The 22,777-nt window shown below is 62.0% G+C and overlaps 9 protein-coding genes across 9 annotated transcripts; 6 read left to right on the plus strand and 3 right to left on the minus strand.

Moving 5' to 3' along the window:
• Positions 1–2: 2 nt before the first annotated feature.
• Positions 3–1,730, minus strand: RHTO_05784 (chorismate synthase; the record flags this gene model as incomplete). Its single annotated transcript, XM_016419445.1, has 8 exons — positions 3–147; positions 204–248; positions 309–422; positions 480–787; positions 848–1,077; positions 1,139–1,361; positions 1,420–1,497; positions 1,641–1,730. The coding sequence occupies 8 exons, from the start codon at positions 1,728–1,730 to the stop codon at positions 3–5; spliced, it is 1,233 nt and encodes a 410-aa protein (XP_016269800.1).
• Positions 1,731–2,127: 397 nt separating this feature from the next.
• RHTO_05785 (ATP-dependent RNA helicase) lies at positions 2,128–7,616 on the minus strand (the record flags this gene model as incomplete). The annotated part of the gene is made up of 17 exons (XM_016419446.1): positions 2,128–2,403; positions 2,461–2,528; positions 2,585–2,987; positions 3,053–3,223; positions 3,285–3,590; positions 3,644–4,269; positions 4,323–4,483; positions 4,539–4,565; positions 4,625–4,770; positions 4,832–5,069; positions 5,126–5,223; positions 5,283–5,426; positions 5,481–6,241; positions 6,299–6,824; positions 6,882–7,079; positions 7,134–7,199; positions 7,254–7,616. 17 exons carry the CDS (start codon positions 7,614–7,616, stop codon positions 2,128–2,130), a joined length of 4,578 nt encoding a protein of 1,525 aa, XP_016269801.1.
• An 851-nt stretch (positions 7,617–8,467) lies between these two features.
• Positions 8,468–10,487, plus strand: RHTO_05786 (uncharacterized protein; the record flags this gene model as incomplete). Its single annotated transcript, XM_016419447.1, has 10 exons — positions 8,468–8,548; positions 8,613–8,723; positions 8,785–8,968; positions 9,025–9,206; positions 9,266–9,402; positions 9,457–9,761; positions 9,824–9,925; positions 10,021–10,089; positions 10,156–10,248; positions 10,312–10,487. The coding sequence occupies 10 exons, from the start codon at positions 8,468–8,470 to the stop codon at positions 10,485–10,487; spliced, it is 1,440 nt and encodes a 479-aa protein (XP_016269802.1).
• Positions 10,488–10,652: 165 nt separating this feature from the next.
• On the plus strand, positions 10,653–11,575 carry RHTO_05787 (nicotinamide n-methyltransferase; the record flags this gene model as incomplete). The annotated part of the gene is made up of 4 exons (XM_016419448.1): positions 10,653–10,752; positions 10,819–10,958; positions 11,014–11,153; positions 11,212–11,575. The coding sequence occupies 4 exons, from the start codon at positions 10,653–10,655 to the stop codon at positions 11,573–11,575; spliced, it is 744 nt and encodes a 247-aa protein (XP_016269803.1).
• Positions 11,576–12,356: 781 nt separating this feature from the next.
• On the plus strand, positions 12,357–14,566 carry RHTO_05788 (uncharacterized protein; the record flags this gene model as incomplete). Its single annotated transcript, XM_016419449.1, has 7 exons — positions 12,357–12,583; positions 12,643–12,782; positions 12,846–12,987; positions 13,045–13,387; positions 13,446–13,727; positions 13,785–13,856; positions 13,913–14,566. The coding sequence occupies 7 exons, from the start codon at positions 12,357–12,359 to the stop codon at positions 14,564–14,566; spliced, it is 1,860 nt and encodes a 619-aa protein (XP_016269804.1).
• Positions 14,567–15,265: 699 nt separating this feature from the next.
• RHTO_05789 (U3 small nucleolar ribonucleoprotein IMP3) lies at positions 15,266–16,200 on the plus strand (the record flags this gene model as incomplete). Its single annotated transcript, XM_016419450.1, has 5 exons — positions 15,266–15,384; positions 15,518–15,845; positions 15,904–16,047; positions 16,107–16,134; positions 16,196–16,200. The coding sequence occupies 5 exons, from the start codon at positions 15,266–15,268 to the stop codon at positions 16,198–16,200; spliced, it is 624 nt and encodes a 207-aa protein (XP_016269805.1).
• Positions 16,201–16,407: 207 nt separating this feature from the next.
• On the minus strand, positions 16,408–19,379 carry RHTO_05790 (uncharacterized protein; the record flags this gene model as incomplete). The annotated part of the gene is made up of 2 exons (XM_016419451.1): positions 16,408–19,275; positions 19,344–19,379. The coding sequence occupies 2 exons, from the start codon at positions 19,377–19,379 to the stop codon at positions 16,408–16,410; spliced, it is 2,904 nt and encodes a 967-aa protein (XP_016269806.1).
• A 175-nt stretch (positions 19,380–19,554) lies between these two features.
• Positions 19,555–21,439, plus strand: RHTO_05791 (uncharacterized protein; the record flags this gene model as incomplete). Its single annotated transcript, XM_016419452.1, has 4 exons — positions 19,555–19,566; positions 19,894–20,772; positions 20,853–21,105; positions 21,192–21,439. The coding sequence occupies 4 exons, from the start codon at positions 19,555–19,557 to the stop codon at positions 21,437–21,439; spliced, it is 1,392 nt and encodes a 463-aa protein (XP_016269807.1).
• A 146-nt stretch (positions 21,440–21,585) lies between these two features.
• Positions 21,586–22,404, plus strand: RHTO_05792 (Kinase binding protein CGI-121; the record flags this gene model as incomplete). The annotated part of the gene is made up of 4 exons (XM_016419453.1): positions 21,586–21,759; positions 21,826–21,948; positions 22,011–22,226; positions 22,288–22,404. The coding sequence occupies 4 exons, from the start codon at positions 21,586–21,588 to the stop codon at positions 22,402–22,404; spliced, it is 630 nt and encodes a 209-aa protein (XP_016269808.1).
• Between the last annotated feature and the right edge of the window lie 373 nt (positions 22,405–22,777).

A 22,777-nucleotide genomic window follows, 5' to 3' on the forward strand; every position in this document is an offset into this window, starting at 1 on the left:
GTCTACGCCTGCTGCTCCTGAACGATCTCCTTGACCATCTTCTCCTCGACCTTCTTCGGCGGCAGAGACATAGAGGGTGGCAGAGGAGTCTCCAGAGGCGGGAGGAGGGAGGCGGCGGTCTGGCGGGCGTTTTGGATGAGGACGGCGCTGCAGGTCGCGAAAGATCAGCTACACGCTTCGCTCAGACGGAGCAAGCGACGCACTCCATGATGACGAGAGCGGCCATGGCCTCGACGATAGGAACGGCGCTGCGGACGATTGGAAGTCAGCTAGACGATCGTCTAGTGGGAAGACTCCGCGCTACGCACCGAGGAACGACGCAAGGGTCGTGGCGACCGCGAGTTGCGAGCACGCCACTCTCGCCGTCGTACTTGGCCGTCGCCTGCTCTTGCGAGATGGTTGCGGGCGACTTGAAGGCAATCCTGGGCGAGGCTAGCCGTCAGCACACTAATGTATCGCGCGGAACTGCCCACACTCACTTGAAGTAGATGTCCTCGCCGTTCGTGATGCCTCCCTGGATACCGCCGCTCCTGTTTGTCTTGGTGCCCAAACTGCCGTCCGCCTTCTTGACGAACGCATCGTTGTGCTCCGATCCGGGCACCTCAGTACCCTTGAAGCCCGAGCCGATCTCGAAGCCCTTGGTCGCAGGAATGGAGAGCATGGCGTGCGCGAGCTTAGCCTCAAGCTTGTCGAAGACCGGCTCGCCAAGGCCAACGGGAGAGCGGCGGATAACGCAGGTGACGGTGCCGCCGATGGAGTCGTTCTTCGCCTTTGCCGCCATAATCCGCTGCGTGACATAAGTCGTTCAGCATGGGCGATAAAGTGGAGCAGAGCGGAACTAGCACACCTCCTCCATCGCCTGAGCCGTCTCAGCATGCGGGCATCGAATCGTGTTCTCGTCGACCTTTTCGCGGGTGATCGTGCTCAAGAGCTTGAGGTAGTCTTCGCTCAGCAGGTCGCTGTCGGTGCTGGATTCGGGCATGTGAACCTTTCCGACCGAGGAGACGAAGGCGACGATCTCGACACCGTAGGCGAGCTTGAGGTAGCGCTCGGCGATCGTACCCGCAGCGACACGCCCTATGAAGGACGTGAATCGTCAGCTGGGAATCTAGACGACCAGCAGGACGGGGAAGCGCACCGATAGTCTCGCGTGCACTACTCCGTCCACCTCCGCTGCTCGCCTTCAAGCCGTACTTGAGAAGGTAGGTCCAGTCGGCGTGGCTGGGTCGAGGGTAGTGGTCCGTCTCGGTGTAGTCGTGAGGGCGCTGGTCCTTGTTGCGGACGAGGAGGCCGATGGGAGTACCGAGAGTCACGCCTGCCTCGACACCCGACTGGATCTGGACGGCGTCGGCTTCATTGCGCTACAGATCAAGTCGAAGTCAGTACTGGAGCAGCTCGAAAGGGTAAGGACTCCCGCACAGGAGTGGTGAGGTTGCTCTGTCCAGGGCGTCGGCGGGTCATCTGCGGCTGGATGTCCTCGTCCGTGAGGGGCATGCCCTGTGATACGTTACGAGTCAGTACAGCTTCTCAAGCGCCCCCTCTACTCCCTCAAAGCCGTGTTGCCAGGTTGATCGACCCTGAACTTCTCCTCGTCCTGTCCTCATCGGCCACGCTCCGCCGGAAGGGTACGACCGACTCACAGGAGGGCAGCCATCGATGATCGCTCCGACAGAGGCGCAGTGCGACTCTCCGTACGTCGTGACGCGGAAAAGCGCGCCGAAGGTGCTCATCGCGGATCTTCTGAATGCGAGCGGGAGGCGGCTAGGGAGGCGGTGGGCGGCTGAGATGCGTCTTTAGGGTTCCAGCGATGCGACAGAAGGTTTACTCGAGCGGTCAAGCGGTGTGAAACGAAGCAGCGCAGTGTTCGAGGCGAACCCGAAATCTCGCCGAAGAGTCAAAGGCCGTCAGCGACCTGGGCGGGCGCTTGCAGTGTAGATGCGGTCAAAAGAGGCTCAGAACGGCAAGGGGAATACTGAGCAGCGGATCCGGACAAGGCGAGACGAGCGAGCAGCCTTCGCCGTCAAAGTCCGCCGACCTCGCAGGACGACGATGCTGCAATGAGGTTCTTTTCATACAACGCGTCGCTATTGACGAGCGACAGAAGATGCGAAAGGCATGCGAGGGAAGTTAGCCGTTCCTCGTCAGCGACAGCTTGACGGGCTTCTTCTCGGCCCTCTGCCGCTTCTTCTCCTCGTCGTCCTCCCTCTTCGGGCTCTTGAACGCCTCGAGCAGCAGCGCGAGCCACTGCTCGTGCTCCGGGTCGAGCGGGGCGGCCGGGTCGCGCATCTTCTTGTTGAAGAGCTCCTTCCACTTCTCGCGCAGGACTTTGACCGCAATCGCCGTCTTGGGATCCTCGAAGTGGGTGCGGATCTTGCGGTCGACCGAGATCGAGTGAGCGAGGAGCTGGGAGGCGAGCAGGGTGAGCGGTCGAGAGAGCGGCTGGAGTGTGAGGAAACGCACCTGGAAGTCTGCATTGCCGCAGAGGAGGTAGACGGCCCGCTCGTCGACCGAGCCCGACTCCCACACGTCTACAGAGCACGGCGTCAGCGCACAGCACAAGCGATAGGCGAGAGACTGCACGTACAGAGCTTCTTCGTGTGCATAGCCTGGAAGAAAGCGGCGAAGCGGGTACCCTGACCAAAGTCGACGCGACGACCGGCGCCAAAGTTGACGCTCGAGGGGTGAATCGCCGCAGGTGCCGAGTTGGCGAGCGTGCGAAGCGAGCCGTTCTGCGGGTCGATGACGAGCAGCTTCGGGTACATCGAGGCGGCGAGGCAGGCCATGACGGTTCGAGGGTCACGCGAGGCCGTGTCGAGCTCGGCAGGGACGCGGAGGAACTTAGTACGCGACTTGCCGTACCGCGTCGAGGTGAGGTCGCGGCGCTCGGCGTTGGTGATGTTGACGAAACCAGCGTCAACGAGGAAGGAGAAAAACTGCTGGCGGAGTTCTTCAATCTGCTGCAGGTTCTGGAGCGAGAGGAAGCTCTTCTGCGACAGGCGACGATGCGTCGTCAGCGTGCAAGAGGGTTGCAGGCAGAGGAGCGTGTACGCACGCGGCAGAACTCGCGCTCGTAGTTGTTGGCGCAAGCTTCGCGCCACGAGCAGTACGCCTTGTAAGTCGTCAGGAAGTCCGAGTTCTCCGTCTTGAAGCTCCGCTTGACGGCGTCGGCCTCGCTTTCGCGACCGAACGGCGTGATCCACGGGCTCTTACTGTTGAGGGTAGCCTGCGAACCAGCAAAGATTGAGAAACCGGTAAACAGGGTCCGAACCGCGGCGAGTACTCACGGCGATGACGAGTGCGGCGTCAAGGCAGCCGAAGATGCAAGACATGATCAGGAAGAGGCCCAGGTGGACATCCATGGGCAGCTTGGCGAGGTGCAGGCCGAGCGGCGTGATCTCCTCGGACGTTGTCAGGGCCTTGACTTCGACGAGAGCGGAGATGGCGCGCTGGATGTTCTGCGGCGTCGGCGGGTCGAGGGCGTTGAGCAGCGTCTCCTCGATGCTTGTGCTGCCGATCTTCATGATCTTGATGCGAAGCGCGAGGTCTTGCAGCGAGAGTCGCATCATCTCGGGTTGCGGGTGCTCTTGCATCTGCGGGTGAAGTGGTCAGCTAGTGCTCGGGGAACCGGAAGGGATGACCGCACGTAGTTGTCGTGACCGTGCTTGGTGAAGAGGTGGAAGCACACGCCCTCGCGGACACGACCAGCGCGTCCACGTCGTTGTGCGGCGTTGGACTGGGCGACGAACGTCTCGACGAGCCGGCTGATCTGGCGCTTCTCGTCGAAGCGCATTTCGCGATGCTTGCCCGAATCGATGACGGCCGTGATGTCGGGGATCGTGACACCCGTCTCGGCGATGTTTGTCGAGACGACAATTTTGCGGATGCCAGGTCGCGGGACGTTGAAGACGAGAGACTGGTTCTCGTTCGAGATGGTCGAGTGGAGAGGAAGGATGACGAACTGGCTGGAGCCGAAGGCGGGGTGCGCCTCGAGCAGGTCGGTGAGGCGACGGATCGACTCGAGCGACGGGAGGAAGACCAGGACGGCACTCGAGAAGGGCACGAGTTCCGGCTTGTAGAAGCATAGGTTTTCGAGGAGGATGAGGATGAGCTCGAAGTTGATGGCGTGGTGGTCGAGGCACTCGAGAGTGATGCGGCTTTGCTTCGAGATGGGCGCCTGCGCGACCTCGTCCGCATCGGCTGGAGCATCGTCCTCGTCATCGTCGTCGAGCGGGACGTCATCGACCATCTTGCGAGGCTTCCCGCCGTAAGCTGCGAAAGAGTGGGTAAGCCAGAGCCACGACCGAAAATCGACTAGGACTCGCCTCGCTTGTTGCGTGCAACGTAGGGCGAGTCGGTATCCGGGTCGAGACGATACCTCGTGAGCTCGACGACGTCTTCAAGGTAGTACGCCGTGACGGGGAAGGTCCGTCCCGGCACGCGAACGACGGGACAACCGCCCATGTAGTCGGCAATCTTCTCGGCACTGCGGAGGAAACCGTCAGCGGCGTCGCTGGCAGAGATGAACAGGCGAGACGCACTCGACCGTCGCGGACATGAGGATGACTCTGCAGAGCAAAGATCAGCGACTGCGGTCAGCAAGAGGCAGCATCGGAAGAGGACGCACTTGAGGTCCTTGCGGACCTTGAGGATCTCGCGGAGGACGATGAGCAGGAAATCCGAGTCGATCGAGCGCTCGTGGACCTCGTCGATGATGATGTGCGTGACGTCCGACAGCGACTCGGATCCCTCGAGCATGCGGAGGACGATACCCTGGAAATTCATGGGAGTCAGCGCGCTGTGCGGGGTCGACTTTTGGAACGCCTTGACGTACCGTCGTGGCGTAGACAATCCGTGTAGAGGCCGATACAGCGGAGTCGAGGCGGATCGAGTAGCCGACGTACGAGTTGCGAGATCCGCAGGCGTTGGGCGGCTCGCCGAGCTCCTGCGAAACGCGCTGTGCGAGGGAGATGGCCGAGATACGGCGAGGCTCGGTACAGTACACCTTGACATCGCGACCGAGACGCATATTGTGCTCGAGGATGAATGACGGTACTTGCGTCGACTTGCCGCTGCAGAGGCCGGCGGGTCAGCGAGCTTGCACATACCGACGAGATGTCTTACGCACCATCCAGTCTCACCGCACAGAACGATGCATTGCGAGTCGTCGATCGCGGTCATGATGGACGAGCGGTACGCTGCGATGGGCAAGTTGGCACGTTGGCGCTGCACCAACAAAGCGTCAGTCGGTCCAGCGTGCGTGAACGAGGAAGAACGGGACATACAAGCATCTCCTGGTAGGTCGGCCAGCTCTGACGCTGGTAGATCTCGTGTTGGATCTGCTCAGCTCGCTCGGCCGTGATCTCCTTCGGGCCGGCGATGGTGTTCGCTTCGGCAACTACCTTCTCTGCGCGAGCGGCGCGTTGGTCCTGCGAGCGCGACACTTAGCAACGGGAGCGGTGGTGCGGTTGAACGGAACTTACTCGACTTGGCGGCTCCTGGCACCTTGGCTCAGCGATGGCGCGATACACCTTGAGGCGGCGTCTGTAGTCCTCTTCGTCCTCAGCTTGACGCTGCGCGACCAACTCGTCCCACAGGTCGCGGAACACGGTGGGAAGCGCTTTGTTGACGGCGAGGCCCGATCCCTGAGGACCCGTTGCGATGTCGAAGAGCGCGAGCGTGGCGATGTAGTTGTAAGCCTGCTTCTCGTCCCAGCAGGCGATGTCGTCCATCCTGTAGGTGAAGGTCTTGCCTGTCGTGTTCTCCGACCAGCGCACCTTCACCGCCGCGCGAACGGCACGACTGCGGCTGATGACGCTGAACGACACCGAGGCGCCTTTGTCGAGCTTGCGGACAGTTTCCTCGAGGCTGACCTTGGGCGTCTTGCCGGAAAAGTGCTTCGGCAGCGAGAGGTTGCGGACGGGAATGGTCGTCCCCTGCTCGGTCGTCTCCTCCGTCGGCATCTCGTCGAGCATGTTGCCGAAGAAGTCGCCTTCTTCGTCGTCGTTGGCGGACATTTCAGCGGTGGATCTGCCGGGCGAAGGCGGAGATGAGGAAGTTCTGCCGTTGCCGGCCGGAGTGGAGCTTGTCGAGCTGCTGATCTCCGCGCTCGGCGCAAGGCCATTCGAGGCTGGCGTCGGCGGCAAGGCGAGGCTAGGGAAAGGGCTGTCGAGGGTCGTCCCGCTCAGACGAGCCGAGAGTTGCGCAGCGTCAAGCTTGGTACGCTCTTCGCGGTAGAGTTTCTCTGCGAAGCCCGCCGATGTCAGCATCAGTCGCGGAAGCGCAAAAGGCACAAGCGTACCGGCATCGGTCTTGCGGAAAGTGTAGTCGCTCTCGACCGTCTTGATCTTCTCCTTGAGCAGCTCGCCCTGTGCGTCCAGCACCTTCTCCTGTTCGTCGCTCATCGCTTGCGCACCCTTCCTGTCGCCCTTGCCCTTCGTCACGCGCTTGTGCGTCGCTTGAGCCCGCTGGATCTCCGACAACTGGAGCTTGAGCTTCGAGTACTTGACGTTCGCATCGGCCTCGGCACCTTCTACCTCGTCGCCGTCTGCGTTCGACGAAAGAGCCTTGTCGAGCTCTTCGCCGTACGCGAGGATGCGAGCGCGCAGAGACGATGCCTCAGCAGCTTCGTCAGGGCCGTCCGCCGGCGTCTTCGAGGCGGCAGGTGAGGGCGAAGCAGGCGTCTTGCCCACTGCGGGACTGCGAGCAGGCGTCGACTTGGGCGAGTGACCGGGGCGAGGGGTCGGAGGCGAGCTGTCGGGTAGTTGTACGGGAGGCGCAGCCGGACCTTCGCAGGCGAGCTCGTCCGAGTTGGCGTGCAGGAACATCTGCCGAATTGGCTGTGTCAGTGACGACTCCCTAGCGCCTCGAGGTAGCTGACGCACCCATTCGAGGCAGTCCTCGAGATCGAGCGCCTTGACAAACCGCAAGCACTGCTCAACTCGCTCCGCCTTGAAGCCAAGTTGCTCCAGGATGCCGTAGAGGGTGGCGACCTTGGCAATGACCTTGTCTTCTGCGTCGAACATCGGCTGTGGCGACTCGTCGCCTCGCTCCGCGAGAGCAAGGTCGATGATGCGGCGTTGCTGTCGCGGGGACTCGTTAGTGTGCCGCTTGTACGTGGTCAAATAGGGACGCACGAGATCTTGCTCTTGCCACAAGTAGCCCGCCATCGTCTTAGCTATCCTGCGCTCGTAGTCGAAGACCTGTAGAGCATTGGGTCAAAAGCTTGTCCGGGGCGACCAGTCAAACGAGCGCACCTTGACAATCCTGTTGATCTCCTTATCGCAACCGGGCCTGATCCTTTCCGCCAGCTCCTGCAACTCTTTCTTCTCGAGCGTCTCCGGGTCGTCCCAGCCATCCTGCGGCTTTGCAGCGGCGCCCGCATCGCCCGCCGAGCTGTTCGCCTCGCCTCGTCCGGCACCTCCGGCAGTCTCGCCGTCAACCTGTCCCGCTTCTGCTCCACCCTCATTGACGGCTCCTCCTTCGCCTCCCTCGGCCGCAGCCTGAGCAGCTGCGACGTCCTCCTCCGGTTCCTTCTTCTTCGGAACCGATACCGTGGCGAACCCTCGAGCGTTCGAAGCCGCCTTCTTCTTCTTGGCTGCAGACTTCTTGGGCGGCATAGTCGAAGAAGTCGTACTGGTTCACTCTGACCGAGAGCTTGGGAAGAGAGAGAAGGATGGGGAGAGGAACACTGTCGGTGCCGAGTTTGTCCCTGCCGCTACGGCTGCCGTGGTGTCGTGAGCCGACTCCCTCCTTTAGGCTCCGCCGACCGTCTAAGCTGCCCACTGGACCTCCCACGAGCCGACGCTGAGTGCGAGAGATCTGCTGCCGACCCGCTGATGTCCCGCTTCGACGTCTGCAAGCCTTCCTTGTCCGGTCTACGCCGTGGAGATGAGCTTCCGACCGTTTCTGTTCCAACCAGACGCTTGACTCGCTTCGGGCGGATTGTCGTGTGCGAGCTTGGCGGCGATGAAAGAGCAGGGTGAGGGAAAGTGAGTAGGCGCTCGTGCGCCGTTGTCGAGTTGTACGCAGGCTCTAGAAGGGCCTTTGCGAGCTCTAGAGTCTGAATGAGCCCGTCTAGCCGTGTGAGCGGTGTGGTAGGTGGACAAGGAGATCGAAGACGCTCTTGGACTGCGACTACTCACTGCTACACGGCTTGCGAGCCTTGTTCGACTTGTTCATTGCTTCACAGATCGCCATTCATTCCACTGCGACCACCTGCACTCTCCCGCACTGCCCCCGCCTTCTCCCTCATCCTCATCACTTCACGCCGTCGGGATCGACTTGACACGACAAGGACGGCCGGCTAGTACCAGAGGAGCGCTCTGCCCGATTTTGACTCCGATCTAGCCCCTTCACGACCACCTGCACTGCTTTCGAGCCGGCCCATCAGCCTCAAGCCTCAACACACCGCAGCGACCCCTCTCCTTTCCTCCTTCTTCGGCTCGCGCAACACCCTTCTAAGCCCGAAATGCCTCCGAAGAAGACGGCAGAAGAGCTTCATGCTCTCTCGCACCCTCGGTCGAAGCGATCATACAAGGAGGTCAACTGGGTGCGAGTACTCGAATCCCGCTCGCGCCGTCACCCCTCTCACACGATTGCTTCCCTGCACGCAGGCCATCAAGAAGCTTGACTCCGAGCCGTTGCTGCGGTACGACATCCAGTGGGAGGTGTTGAACGAGATATTCGCGGACCGCACCTTCAGCTTCACAGCGCCGGTCGACCAGGTCAGCTCGGCACATTCGCTGACCTCCTTCTGGGCTGACGTTCGGCTCTCTGCGTGTGCAGCACTCTCCGCCGGGCCCACCCAGCTACCTCAACTTTGACCAGCTGTTCCTCGAAGCGATCCTCTCGAGCAACAAGACGACGCAGAACGTCCGCGGCAAGCTGTCGAAGAATGAGACGTTCGCCATGAACTACTGCAAGATCTGCTTCCTCGTCAATATTGGCCGCATCAACACCACCCTCGCCTGTACGTTCCCCTCTTCTCCTCTTCGATGTTGCCGCGCTGATCCCGTGGCCGTGCAGTCTACCCAAACATGCGTACCGCCTTGCGCACGTACCATCCTGTGCCGTCGCTGCAGACCGAGGAACACTCGCAGAAAGAGATGTCGGACGCGCCGCGCATCAAGGGCGTCCTGAAGGGCGCTGTGCTCGACTGGGAGAATAACAACCTGCCGACAACGCTCAGGGAGGTTGCGCGACGACGAGTGAGCCTTCCATTCGCCCGTCACGGAAGATAGCAAAGGCTGACGGATCCGCTTTGCAGGCTTCGCCGGATTTGACCCGAGGTCCGCCGACAACCGTGATCGAGCTCATCTTCCTCATGTTCAACGAGGCGGGCTGGATCACGGAGAAGTACTTCCCCGAAGGCTTCGACCTCTGGGACCTGTTCTTCCCTTCCGAGTGAGTTTAGCCATCTCGCCGCCGGCGATTTTCCGCTAATCGACTCATCTATAGCATGCCCGCTCGACCTCGCGCACAAGCCTTCCTCACCCTTCTTCACCACTTCCTCGAGAACCGCACCTTCATCAATGACTTCGATACGCCCGGCAAACGAATCCTCAGCCCGCCCATCCAGCTCGTCCGCGATCCGCCCGCTCAGAAGGAGAACGTCGACACGCCGAGCGAGTTGCAGTTTGCGCGCGAGATGAAGGCTGTTCGTGACGGTGTTGTCAAGACAGTGCCGGCGATCCAGAAGAAGGAGGAGGAGGCGAGGGAGAAGTTGCAGAAGCAGGCTGAGAAGGAGCAGGCGGTGCAGGCTGGTGCGTTTCGCCTGTTCCCGTGCATGCGCTGCAATGCTGACTATTCGCTTTCGCTAACACAGGTGAGCCCGCCGCGAAGCGTGCAAGGGTGGGAGGTCCCGGACGCAGCAAGCTGTCGTTCGCCAAGTCGCAGCACAAGCAAGCGCTGCTGGAGACACCACCAGGTGTGTCACTCCTCACTGAGCATTCCTCGAGGGTGCCTGCGCGCGGTCTCGGCGTGACCAGCAGGGCAGGCACTGACCTCAAATCTCCTCCGCAGACATTCTCCCGCTCGGCTGGCAATACGAGGACTGGAATCACGACGTCCCGGTTTCTTCTGGCTTGCCAAGTGCGTCTAAAGGCGCTTGCATGTCATCAAGCGACGAACCTTGGCTGACGCTCTTCGCCGTCCCAGCAACCTGGCTGCACGTCAAGCGCGACTTGCTGCAGAACCGCGACCCGGACTACGACTCGGATGAGGAAGGAGGATGGCCATTCGACCAGCTCAGTACGTTTCGAGTCTCCGGATTCTCGACGAAGAGAGCCAGGTCTGACCCCTTGTCCCGTGCAGTCCGCCGCACGATGCTCACAATGGTCAATCCGGCGACTGGACAGCGCGAGTCTGCGAAGGCGTTCAAGGAGTACGACGAATGGACGCACAGGCGGGAGAATGGCGACGGCGAGCAGTACGAGGAGGATGAAGGCGAGGCAGAGGTCGGGGGGAGCGAGGTCGGGGATGCAGAGTGAATGTTTCAGAGCGCTTCTCGTTCACTGTACTCGCATCCTGCATCGCTTGCTTGTTGTTTCGTTGCCGCTCGCCTGTTTCGACGGCGTTCGCGAGGGAAGTGGGGAGCACACTGCTCGTGACTCCCTCTCTCTCTCCTCCTCCTCTCTCGCTTTGACTGCTCTGGCATGACGACGACGACGCTCGAGTACCATCCCGAGAACCACCTCTCCGCCTCGCCCGCGCACGGCCTCCCTGGCACGAACTTCCTGTACTCGTCCCCACTCAGTTCGCCCGAAGCCTTCACACTCTCCCTGCCAGTCCCGCGGCCCCGGACGCGTTCCCTACACGCAGGCTACGTGTGGTCGTCTGCGATACTGCTTGCAGACCGTCTCGCGACGGGCGAAGTCGACGTCAAGGGCAAGCGAATTGTCGAGTTGGGCTGCGGGCTTGCGTTGCCTGGCATCGTGGCGGCTCAGATGGGCGCTGAGCAGGTGTGTAATGTCTGGGATGCTTCCGGAGACTACGAGCTAACCCGGAGAGTGTCAGGTCGTCTTGACCGACTACGACAACCCGACCATGCTTGCCGACACTTCACAAGCTGTACAACAAGCGCTTTCTCCCCAGCTACAACAACGAGTGCAAGTCGTCGGGCACACATGGGGCACAAGCGTTGGACCGGTACTCGAGTGCGTCCCGAAGGCGATCTCTTCGCTGCAAGTCTCCGCTCATGTTATGCTTCCCCAGAGCCTGCCCTTCGCCCGACCTAATCCTCGTCGCCGACTGCGTCTGGGAACGTGAACTGCACCGGGCCTTGATTCAGTCGCTCCTCGCCATCCTTCGTACGGCACCTTCCTGCGTCGTGCACTTCGCCGCCGGCTTCCACACAGGACGCTCAGCCGTCGCGGCTTTCCTGCGACATGCGCTTGCGTCTGGCCTTGCGCCTGTTGATATGGCGGAGTGGCAGGAGAAAAGCGTGACGGGGCAGACGAAGCGGTGGGATTGGACGCTGTCCGGATCAAAAGGCCTCGTCAAGGAGGAGAGGCAGGAGGAGCGGAACCGCTGGACGCTTTACGGTACTCTGGCTCTCCAGCTGGAATCGAAGCTGTGAAATCGACAGTCTGGCATCCCTTAACGGGAGTGCGCCAAGCTTGTACCACCTTACGCTCCTTCTGCTCTTCACCCGACCCAATCCTCGCCACGCAGGCGTTATATCAAGCAGTCATGCACGCGCAGGACTGTAGAGAAGGAGCATAGCAGCAGCCGAACGAGCGCTTGCTGCGGAATTAGGAAGGTCAAGTTCTTCCTCCCGCCTTCCCCTTTCTCCCCCTGCTTTACGTAGCGCAGATCCTACAGGGGATCCAACAAGGCCGAGTAGGGTACGTCGCGGAAGTGCGAAGCGGCGAAGGAGCCCGGTGTCGACGACCTCCTCCTCAAGCGTCCAGCCCCCTCCATCCACTTCCGCGTCTGGCAGCTCCTCCCTTCCGCCGTGTCTGGGGAGCCAAGCCCGCTGTCTGGACGCTATGCAGATCCGTACAAGCGATGAGCAGCTCCAGGCTGGCTGGCCAAGGCTGGCAACGTCGCTGCGGCATTCAGCCTTCGCGGCAGGGTTGCGCTGGCCTTGCACACGCTCTCTCTTCCCGCTCCTCCCGCTCGTCTGGTGTCCGTTGCTGCTCCTCACCTGCTGCTCCAGCGCAATCCACTTGCAGCGCCTGCCGTCTCGAGCCGGTCGACTCCCTTCGACAACCGTTCCTTCACCTAATTCGCGCACCGACCTGTACCAACGTCGACCCCGCCTACGCCCGTCCCGACTCGACGCCTTCACAGCGGACCACAACTCTGCACAACCTCCGCTCGACGACTTGAGCGATCGCGATCCAATCAGGGCCGACATGTCTGCCAGTTTCCTCAGCGGCCTCAACCTCACGTCCATCCTACCACCCGACTCGCAATGGATTGCTCCATGGGTCACGCAGGTCCTTCAGAGTGTCGAGGGTGAGATCGCGCAGGGCCACTCGCCGTACCCGGCGTTCGAGCAGACGGTCCTTCGTATCTTCTACCCGTCCGTGACGCCTGGCTTCCGAGCAATGCTCTGGTTCCTTGCCGGCCTCTTCTCCCTGTGCGTACCAATCGAACCAGCTGTATGAGTGCGACGCTGACCATCCCTTCGCGTGGCAGGTCCATCATTATCGTTCTCGCGAGTCTCGTCCTCCGACTCCAGCAAGGACGCTTCTGGCTCTTCCACCGCGTGGACAAGACGATCGTGATTCCAAACATCTCGACGATTTACGGCATTTGCGCCCTGGCCTATGCAGCTCGTGCGTTCAGCGGCTTGCTATCCCCCAGCCAACCCTAAAACTCGCTCGCTCGTCCGCTCGCAGTCGGCATCCTCTCAATCGTCACCGCCGTACGCATCTCAAAGGGGGAGCGCTTCCCGCGCTACTACCTCGGTCTTCAAGCGGGATGGATCGCGCCGCTCTGGGTCGGCTTCTTCTGCGAAGCATGGGCGACCATTTCTGCTTGGTGCGTTTGCTGGCCTGCTCGCCCTAGAAACCTGGCTCACAGCACTTGAAATGGCAGGTACATCCGCAAGAAGGGCGCCTTCTACCGGGAGTCGCGGTGGAAGACCATCGTCGCCCTCACTCTCCCTTTCCTTCTGCCCATCTGCGCCTTCGTCCCGGTGGTCGTCATCATGTTCATCGCCGCACACTCCTTCAACAACGGCTACCGCGACGCCATGTCGATCGTTTCGCAGCTCAAGGTGTATGACCAGTCGTGGACGCCTGCGAAAGGCCTCGACATCGGCAACCTCCTCAACTTCTTCACGCTGGGTGAGAAGTTCGGTGCGGAGATGCGCGATTACTCGAAGTATGTGCGGATCGGCTACTTGTACATCGCCTTCACGCTCCTCGTCACTTTTGCCGTGAGTCCCTCTCTCTCCTCTTCGCCTCCTTGTCTCGCGGCTGACCTGTCGCCCGTAGGTCTACACAACCGGCGCCTCGCTCGAGATCCGCCATCTCTCAGCAACGATCAAGAAGCTCCGCGCACAGGGCAAGATGCCTCGCCTCCGTCCGCGCTCGCCCTTGACAAACTTCCGCCGTGGCACGACGAGCAAGAGCGCGCAACTGCCGGAGACGAAGCCCGAGAAATCACCAGTTGACCCGCTTGACGACGAGTTCTTCGCGGGCGTCAAGCGACAGTGGACGTTGTTGGCTTGGGCGAGGAACAACCGGTTTTATTCCGCTTGCGCGATCGGTCTCATGGTTCGTTCCGCCTCCAGTGGCCAGTTCGCTTGCTCAGTTGACCGAGTCCTCCCACAGTTGCTCGTCAACGCCGCCATGGCGTTCTGGCTCGGCGTCTCGCCGCTCTCGCTCATGACCAACTCGGCCCAGGTGAGCCCGTCCCTGGCTTCTCACTAGTCCAGCGTGCTCATCCCTCGCACCCACAGTTCCAAGTCCAGCTCCTCGTCGCATGCTGGCTCAACGGCATCCTCTCGACCGTCGTTGCACTCCTCATCCTCTTCCGCTCGCTCGACGGCAGTTCGCCCACCGTCCAGCACCTGCGTCGCTACCTCCCCTTCTTGCCCTTCCCTCCCGCAATCTCGATCACGGATCCCTCGCGCGCAACATCCCTCAACACGAAGCAGTCGCGCGCGGACGGCGGCGCAGCTTCGCACGTCGATTCGCGCATGGATGAGCCGCCCAAGTACCCCGGATCCAGCTGGTCAAACGCCCACACGCCTGTCATGGAAGAGCGCAAGGGCGGCACTGCGTTCCTCGAGGTGCCGCAGCAGCATGCAGCGGTCGACTTCGGACTGCCCGAGACCGAGTACCTCGACGACGAGTACGATCTCGATGCGGCGCTCGACAACGCTTGGTACGGCTTCGGGGCGTCGCATATCGCTGGACGGGACCCGCCGGAGGTCGACAACCTCCATGTCGTGCTCGAGATGCTTGAGCGGCCGGCGTCGTCGATGGGAGAAGGGACGAGTAGTGCGGTGCACACGGAGCTGGGCGGCGGAGAGGGCACAAGCATCAGGGCGAGGACGGACTCGTGGGACGGCAGCCTGAGAAGCCAGCGGAGCCATGAGCGGTTTGACTAGTGAACGGGGACGAGGCGGAAATGAGGTGCAACCCTCTGTAGCCTTAGCCATGTATCGTCTGCATCTCGCTCCAATAGCAAGAAAATAGAGCCCGAGGCTTTGTCGCAAGGCGACCGAGCGCCACAACGCGACCTGGCCCAACCTCCTCCTCGGACGACGACGGCACAAACACGCGCGAGCAGCGCTCAGGATTGCAGAATGGTGGTCAACATCGTGCGGGATTGAAGAGTCCCTTCTGATTGTTGAGCTTGAATGTAATAGGTTGATCATCTTTGCTGCTGCTCGTGCGTGTGCGTCGTCGTCGATGGAGGAAGTCTTCCCCCGAGTCCCGCTTCGCCCCTCAGATGCCCACCATGCCCTCTATCCTCTATCCAGTAGCAGTAAAGGGAGTCGCGCAGTCTCAGCTGGCGAGACTAGGTCTGTCGAGGCGGAAAGTTTTCGAAGAGAGCGGTGGACGGTGAAGGCGCGCTCGAAGTGGGGAGCAAGGACGGGAGGGTATTGCTGATCACCGCAAGTCTCGTGAGCGTGTTGTCAGCACTCCACAGCGGTGTGGTTGTGCAGTCGAGTGATGCGCAGGAGGTAGACCTGTGTTGGCCTGGTCGAGCTCGAGGTCGACAGCCACTGTTCACTTGCTCTCGCTTCTGCGCCCGTTTAGACACGCTAGGACTGCTCGACAGACTTGCCTGAACACACTCAGCCATGCGCCAACTCAAGCACCACGAGCAGAAGCTCCTGCGCAAGGTCGACTTCCTCCAGTGGAAGAGCGATGCCGGACACCGCGAGATCGCTGTCATGCGGCGGTACCACGTACAGAATCGGTGCGTATACTCTCTTCGACGCCATCGAGCGAGTCGTGCGGGCGCCAGGCGTTGTTGGCGAGGAGTCGCTCCTCCCCACCTCCTTGACATCCTTCCAACAGACCAACTGACGGTATTCGTCTTCCATTCGCAGCGAAGACTATCACACCTACAACAAGATCTGTGGACAAGTCCGCCGGCTCTCTCACCTGCTCTCCCGCCTCCCACCCGCCGACCCGTTCCGCACCAAGTACGAAGACATCCTCCTCTCCAAGCTGTACGACATGGGCATCCTCGACCGAGGCGCCAAGATGAGCGACATCGAAGGTTCGGATGCGCCAGTCGTCAAGGGCTTCAAGGGCAAGGAGAAGGAGGTCGAGGGACAGGGAAAGCGGGAAGGAAAGGTCACGGTCGGCGCAATGTGCCGAAGACGGCTGGCGGTGGTCATGGTTCGGCTGAAGATGGCAGAGACAGTCAAGATGGTGCGCTTCCGTCGCTCTGCGATCTCGAAACTGGCGGGCTGACTTCTCCGCTTCGCAGGCCGTCACCTACATCGAGCAAGGCCATGTCCGTGTTGGACCCGATACGATCACCGACCCGGCCTTCCTCGTCACACGCAACATGGAGGACTTTGTCACCTGGGTCGACACGTCCAAGATCAAGCGCCACGTCCAGAAGTACAATGTGAGTTGCGAGTCTCGCGTCCGCTTCTCGCCGGTACTGACTGGTTCTTCGCTTTGCAGGACGAGCTCGACGACTTCGATCTCATGGGCGCGTTCTGATCATGCATGGGCGACATCAGAGCTCTCGCTGACCTGCGTTCTCCTCGCAGCTTGATCTCATCCGCCCGCCTGTCCTGTCTCCGCGCATGTCGTCTCGCCCATCTTTGCGTGTTGTATTCCTACGCTCGTTCGCGTCGTCTCACAGACCCAATTGAACGCGAGAGTGGCTCGAACATAAGCGGTTGCGAACGAATTGCATGAAGGGATACGACAAGCGAAAGGAAAGGCGAGACTACTCTATGTATGTACAGGCTCACAAGCTCTACCACCCCGTCAGCGTGTCCCCCCAGTCCTCTTTATCGTCCACGGGGCCCATCATCGCGTCGACATTGAACCTGTCCGCATCAATCCGCTCCAACTCGCCCTTCTCGTTCTTCCTGTACCCTTCGGGGACGTCGTCCTCGTCGTCGCTCAACACGAACTCGTCTTCGCCGTCACCCTTCCTGACCCTGGGCTTCGACGAGGCGCCTCGCTCGGCCCTGCGCTTCTTCTTCTCGGCGAGGATCTCGTCAATTAGCGCGCGCTGGTGCGGCATGAGCTGGACGGCGGGAAGAGGCGAGCGAGGGCGAGTCGAGGAGCCGGCGGCACGAGCGGCGGAAGTCGAGGTGAGGAGGAGCGGGTCGGGCGAGGAAGAGGGGTAAGACCAGTAGCTCTCCCACTGCGTCTCGCCCTCGCCTTCAGCCTTCTGCTGCTCGTCCTGCTTCGTCCCACCGACACGCTGCACCCCGGCTTCGACCGACACAGACCTCTTCTCCCGCTCCTCCCAGCGCTCAACCGCACTCCGCATCTTCCCGGGCGAGTACCGCGGAAACCTCGCCTTGACAGGCGTGCCGAGCGGGCTTGCCGTGCCCTGTCGCGCGGCATGAGGCGAGGAAGGGAGCGGGGCGATGGCGGAAGGAGAGGCGGAACGCGCCGCGTCGAGTGGAAGGCAGGAAGCGTCGTCTTCGGGGTCCGAGTCTGGGACTTGGTCAAGCTGCTCCTCGTCCGGATCGCCAATCTCGTCGACCTGGTCGGGCTGAGCGGTTCGAGCCTCCGCCGGCGTAGCGCTGCGACTCCTCGACGCACTCCACCACTTCATCCGCTCCCTCGTCTCGACCAACGCCCTCTCCAACGCCCGCATCTCCCCCTCGTCCTCTACCCCACCCATCTGCGAATCCTGCACAACCTCGTCGTCCTCGCCACCGCCCTGACGCGCGAAGAACTCGCCCAGCCTGGACTGGCGCGGTGCGCTCGGGGAAAGCGGGCGCGCACCGACCCAAGCGACATCGACACGGTCTTTCCACGACGATGCGCCGGGCGTCGTGAGTGGCCGGATGGGCGAAGAGAGGTGCCGAGGAGTTGGGAGCGGAAGGGGAGTTTCGAGGTCGAGTTTGGCGGGGGAGAAGTCGGCGTCGGGGTGTGGAAGGGGCAGCGGGGCGTAGTCGGGGTACTGCGTGTCTTCGCAGAGGTTGTCAAGCGGGAGAGACTCGTGGGTGACGGTCGTCGACCGGGGGTACTCGAAGCCAGGTTGCGTCTCTTCGACCAAGACGCGAGGACGCTTCTTCGACGGCTTGATTTGCGACTCCTGCTCCGGCGAGTCCGATCCGTTCTGAGACTCGCGTGACGAAGGCGCGCCTCGTCTGAGACGCTTGAAGCGCGCGACGGGAGGCGGCATGAGTAAGGCCGAGTCGGAAGGGCCAAGCGGTTTGCCTGTCGCTCCAGCGCTCGAGTTGCTTCTCGAACCAACGCCAAATGGCTTGACGTCGTCTTCGCTCGACGGCGAGGTCGATGAGTTGTCCGATGAAGACGCGCGAGCGGAGGGGCGACGAACGGGGATTGGCGAGGACGAGGCGGTGGTTAAGTCGATGGCGGCGAGCATCGTCGCAGCCGGCTTCTCCTCCTCGTCCGCCTGCAGATTGACCATCTGGTCGTCCTCTTGGCCGAACTGCTCGCCCTCCGCAAAGCCGGAGTCGTCCACTGCTGCGCCCTTCCCTCCCAATCTCTCGACCAGCTCGTCCAGCTCCCGCTCGTCTTCCTCCGCCTCGTTCTCGGAAAGCTCATCATGGTCTTCAGCACCACTAGGTGGGTCTGAGTCCGGAACGAGGACGATCGGCTTGCGCTTCACCGGCGCGTGAGGAACGAGTTGCGCTTGGAGGGTATCGGCCGTGCTCGAGGTCGATGAGGCAGTCGAGGGAGATGCTTCGACAGATACGCCACGGGCGTGGGAGCGAACGGTCGAGTAGAGCGGGGCGGAGGGTGCGCGAGTGTCGAGGTCGGCGGGAGAGGCGGACGAGTCAAGTGTCGAGGGTTCGGCTGACGACTCTGCCTCGTCGTCGACGGCAAGCGTGACGTCTTGTTCGTACTGCTCGCTTGTACGCCGCGTCCTGCGCGCCGAGGAAGATCCGCTGCCTACGTCCGCCTCGAGCCGGCGGCCGCTCCTCCTCCCGCTCGTACTGCCGACCACCTCGCCGCCTTGCGAACCCATCCCAAACCCACCATGCACCTCCTCATCGCACATCTCCAGCCCTCCCCACCGCGCCTTCTCCTCCGTCCTCCGCCTCTTCCGCCTGTCCTCCTCGCCGGCCAACTCGTCTTCCCACGACTGGTCGGCAGGCTGTGAATGGTCGAACTCGATTGTTGTGCCGTGGCGAGGCTGAGATGGTCGGAGGATGGTGCGGCCGAGAGAAGGAGTTGAGCGGGAGGCGGCGGCAGGAGTGGATTTGGTTCGTCCGGCGCCGAAGATGAAGCGGCGGAGGAAACCGGGCTTCTCTTCCTTCTCCCTCTCCTGCATGTCCTCTTCATCCTCATCTCCGTCGTCGTCGTCTCGAGCGCGAGCCTTGCCCTTCCCCTTCGCACGCCCGCTGAGCGACTCGTCCGCCCCGTTGGTACCCTTCTCCGCAAGCGCCTTCCTCCGACTCCCGCTCGCCGCGCTTCCACCAAAAATCAGCTTAGACTGCTTCGATCTAGACTGGCTGGAAGTCGAAGCAGGAGAGTCGCGAGGCGTGACGAGTGCAGCCTTGGAGAGAGGGAGCAGGCGCCGCTGGCTCGCGCGTGCAGCGCTGGCTGGCGGGGGTCGGCGCGTCGCTGCTTTGCTCTGCGATGGTTTCGAGGCTGTGCGGGACGAGGAGGACGATGCGGGCGAGGGTGCGAACTGCGATGTCGTGTGGCGAGGAGGACGTCAGCGACGAGGGCACGCGAGGACGCGGGAGTTGGACGCACGCCTAGCCCGACCTTTGCCCAGTCGCCTGCAGCCATTGCAGACAGTTCAATGCAGGTGGCAAGCTCAGAGGGAGAGTGGGAGGGAGGGAAACAGACGATGGTTGCGAGGCGTCGCAACGGGCAATTCGCTGCACGTGCGAAGATTGGTTCTCTCGCTCTCCCACTCGCTTCGACTCGCTCAGACTCGCAGCTGGAGAACTGTGTGACTGCGATGGCTCAGCCGGTGGGTCTACGATTTATGGCTGGCTTTGAACGGCGATGAACAGAGCGCGGGGGCGTGCTAAACCCGCACGAGGAGGACGGGGACGTCGAGGGCGGGCTGGACGATGGTGCAGGGGCAGCGGGGGTCTGGCGAGGACTTCAGGGCTCCAGGCAGATTATAGAGGACCTACTTGCGCACTTTGACGGTCCACCGTGCTGTTGCGGCGCCGCCAGTTCCTCATCAGTCCAAGGGAGGAGGTGGACTCGGGGATGCAAGAAGCGCTCGCGAGGCTAGCAGGCACTTTGGAGACGTCCAGGAGACAGTTCTGATGCCCTTGACCAGCCGCAGATGATGGCTGCGCCGCCGTATACCCTTCCACTCCCTCCTCCCCCTCCAGCCCTCTCGATTGTCGACTCGCTCCACCAAAGCCGCCAAACCCTCCTCCGCGACACCTTCACCCTCTTCCGCAGCGCGACTGGGCGTGCCCAGTCCCCTTCACCGTCGCAGACCCCTCACTCGCTCAAGCACTTCGCAACCTCGACCGTCTCGGTCGGCCCGCACGCCTTCTTCGAGACCAAGCTGTACCTCTGCGACTGGTCACCGTCGTCTGCGTCAACTCCGACGATGCAGCAGGCGACGCTCAACCCGGCTGCGATCACGCCTGCGCTCATCGCCCGCCTGAACGCTGCGTCGCAGACGGACCCGGCACTGGCGGACATCTTGCGCAAGGCGGCTTCGGGACAGGCTTCGTCGGACGAGTTGAGCGGACTCGCGAGGTTGATCGAGCAGCTGAGGCAGGAGGACGAGGCGGCGACCGCTGCTGCAGCTGCACCCGCCCAACCAGCAGCAGGCAACTCGAACGGCTCTCCTCCCGCACCCGCGCACCCAAGTCTCGTCGTCGAGTTCCACGAGGTCCCGGGCGAGCAGTACCTCATCCCGGCGCACTACCTCTACACGGCTCTCCCTCCACCGCCCGGCATGCCCGCCATTCCAGGGCGTCAAGACGTCCTCCTCTCCTTCTTCATCTTCCCCGCCGAGCGATTCCCGCCTCACTCGGCCAAGGGCAAGCACAGGGCGATGTATCAGCCCGTGACGGACTTTGAGGCGCCGGTGCCGGTGGATGTCGTCGTCGAGCATTGCACGGACTACGCGAGGGACTGCTTGTTCCGCGCTTCGAGGAATGGACGGCCGAAGGATAGCAAGCTCGAGGATTGGTGGAGGCAGATGGTGCGTTCACGTCGAGTCGCATGCTCGGCTACGGCGAGCTGGCGGAGCGGAACCTAACCCTTCTCGATTCTTGAGCGCAGATCAACGCCGTTCCTCACCGCACTCACATCCTCTACATCCCGCCCACGCACTCCATCGCCCCCTCACCCGCGCTCCAAGCTTCCCCACCGCCCGAAGAAGACTCCGCAGCCCTCTCGCGCACAGGCAGTAACCTCGGTACGCCTGGTGCGGCTGGGCTCGCGGGAACGAAGAGGGGCGGCACGCCGAAGGAGGCGTTGGGGCAGAAGAAGGCGAAGGTTGGGTCGGCGGGGAAGGCGGCGCCTGTCAAGCGATGTGCGCCCCAGTCTTTCGAGTCTTCACTCTTGCTTGTTTCCTGTTACAGCCAAGGCAAAGTACATCTGACAGACCTTCTGATGCAGGCGGAGCGCGCTCCAAGTCCTCAACCGCCATCTCCACACCCGCCGGCGCCTCTCCCTCGCCCGGCCCTTCCTCGCTCGCCGGATCCCCCGAACCAGCCTACCGCGCCCTCGGGGGCGGCAGGCGAGGCTCCTCGCGCGCCAAGAGCCGAGTCAAGAGTTATGCGGAGGACGACGATGACGAGTTTGAAAGGGAGATGCGGAGTTTGGAGAAGAAGGCCAGGAGGGGGAGTGTCAAGGAGGAGGCGTAGGCGATTTGCTTGAGGTGATCGTTTTTGAAGAGCTTGCTTGTCGCTCTTCGACGTTCAGAGACGAGCACACAGGCTTGAGAGGGTTCTTGCACGCTTGCACTGCCTCGCTCCGCTTCTCCTCCTCACACTCGTTCGTCCTCGCTATTATGGAGTCTTACCCGCTGCCACACGCTGGCCAGACTGTCCACATTGCCGTCTGGTCTGTCCGCAACGCCGCACAACTCCGTCACCGGCTCGTCGCTGCATCGCAACTTCCAGCTGATGAGGAGGGAGAGCGGGAGAGGGCGGCGGTGGACTTTGCTTTCGTGGATGCCAAGATGGTCAGTACATCTCCTGTAAGGCTCAGACGTGCGGAGAAGCCAGGCTGACCTCCCTGTCCACGCCAGCTCACCTCTCGACTTCACCTCCTCACGGCAGTCCAGCAGGCTGTTCTCGCTCGAGCAGACGGTGCATTGAAGACGAAGACGCTGCATTCGGAAGTATTGTGGATGCTAGAGCCGGGCAACAACGTGCGTTCTCGTGTCTCCTGCCCTTCCTCACCTTCTTCACCAACTGATCCTCCTCTTCGCAGATCTCCGACTCGCTCAAACACTTTGGCCTGTCGCCTTCCACGTCTCACCTCGCTCTCGTACACATCGCGCCGCTGCTATCAGAAGAAGACGAAGCGAGACAGGCGAACGGAGAGGTCCTGCGAAGAATGGAGGCGATAGTTGAGGGCGAGTTGCGGAGCCTGGACGAGCTGGGTCGATTACCTGACGGCGGGACGGACGAGAAGGCGTTGAGGAAGGTGCGTTGCCCGCCAGGACCGCTTGCGTGGGAGAGCTGACTTTTCGCGCTTCATCGAGCAGGTTTACAAGCTCACCCAGGACTTGGCCGTCAGGAACTTAAAACCAGGGTCACAAGAGGCGTCGCAGGTGCTGGATAGACTGGTCACAAGTACGGTAGCGCTGAAGGTGGCGATGTAAGGCGACGATATCCTCGTCCCGCCTCCAAGAAGCCACTTTTGCGGTTACGTCGAGTTCCGTCCGCTTCTCCACGTCCTTGGGCGCCTTGCGGGCGTTGCATTCATGCAGAGTTGGGCTTCCACCGGACAGTCTCCGTCGCCTTGCTGCCGGGAAGGGCGCTGTTGCGCTGTCCTCTCTCTTGCTCCCGTCCCTCTTCTCCTCAGGCCGCCGAAAGCTAGCCGCGACTGCCAGGATATACTACATAGGGAGTGCTGCCTCTTCAAGCCTCCCTACAGGGTCGCCCAAAGTCGCCTCACTCGCCTCCCTCCTGCTCCTCCCTTCTCCACGTCCTCGCATTTCCTTGACGCCGGCGCCCGCCGTTGCGGCGGGGGGC

This window comes from Rhodotorula toruloides (assembly GCF_000320785.1).
Source record: "Rhodotorula toruloides NP11 unplaced genomic scaffold Scaffold36, whole genome shotgun sequence".
Taxonomy (NCBI): domain Eukaryota; kingdom Fungi; phylum Basidiomycota; class Microbotryomycetes; order Sporidiobolales; family Sporidiobolaceae; genus Rhodotorula; species Rhodotorula toruloides.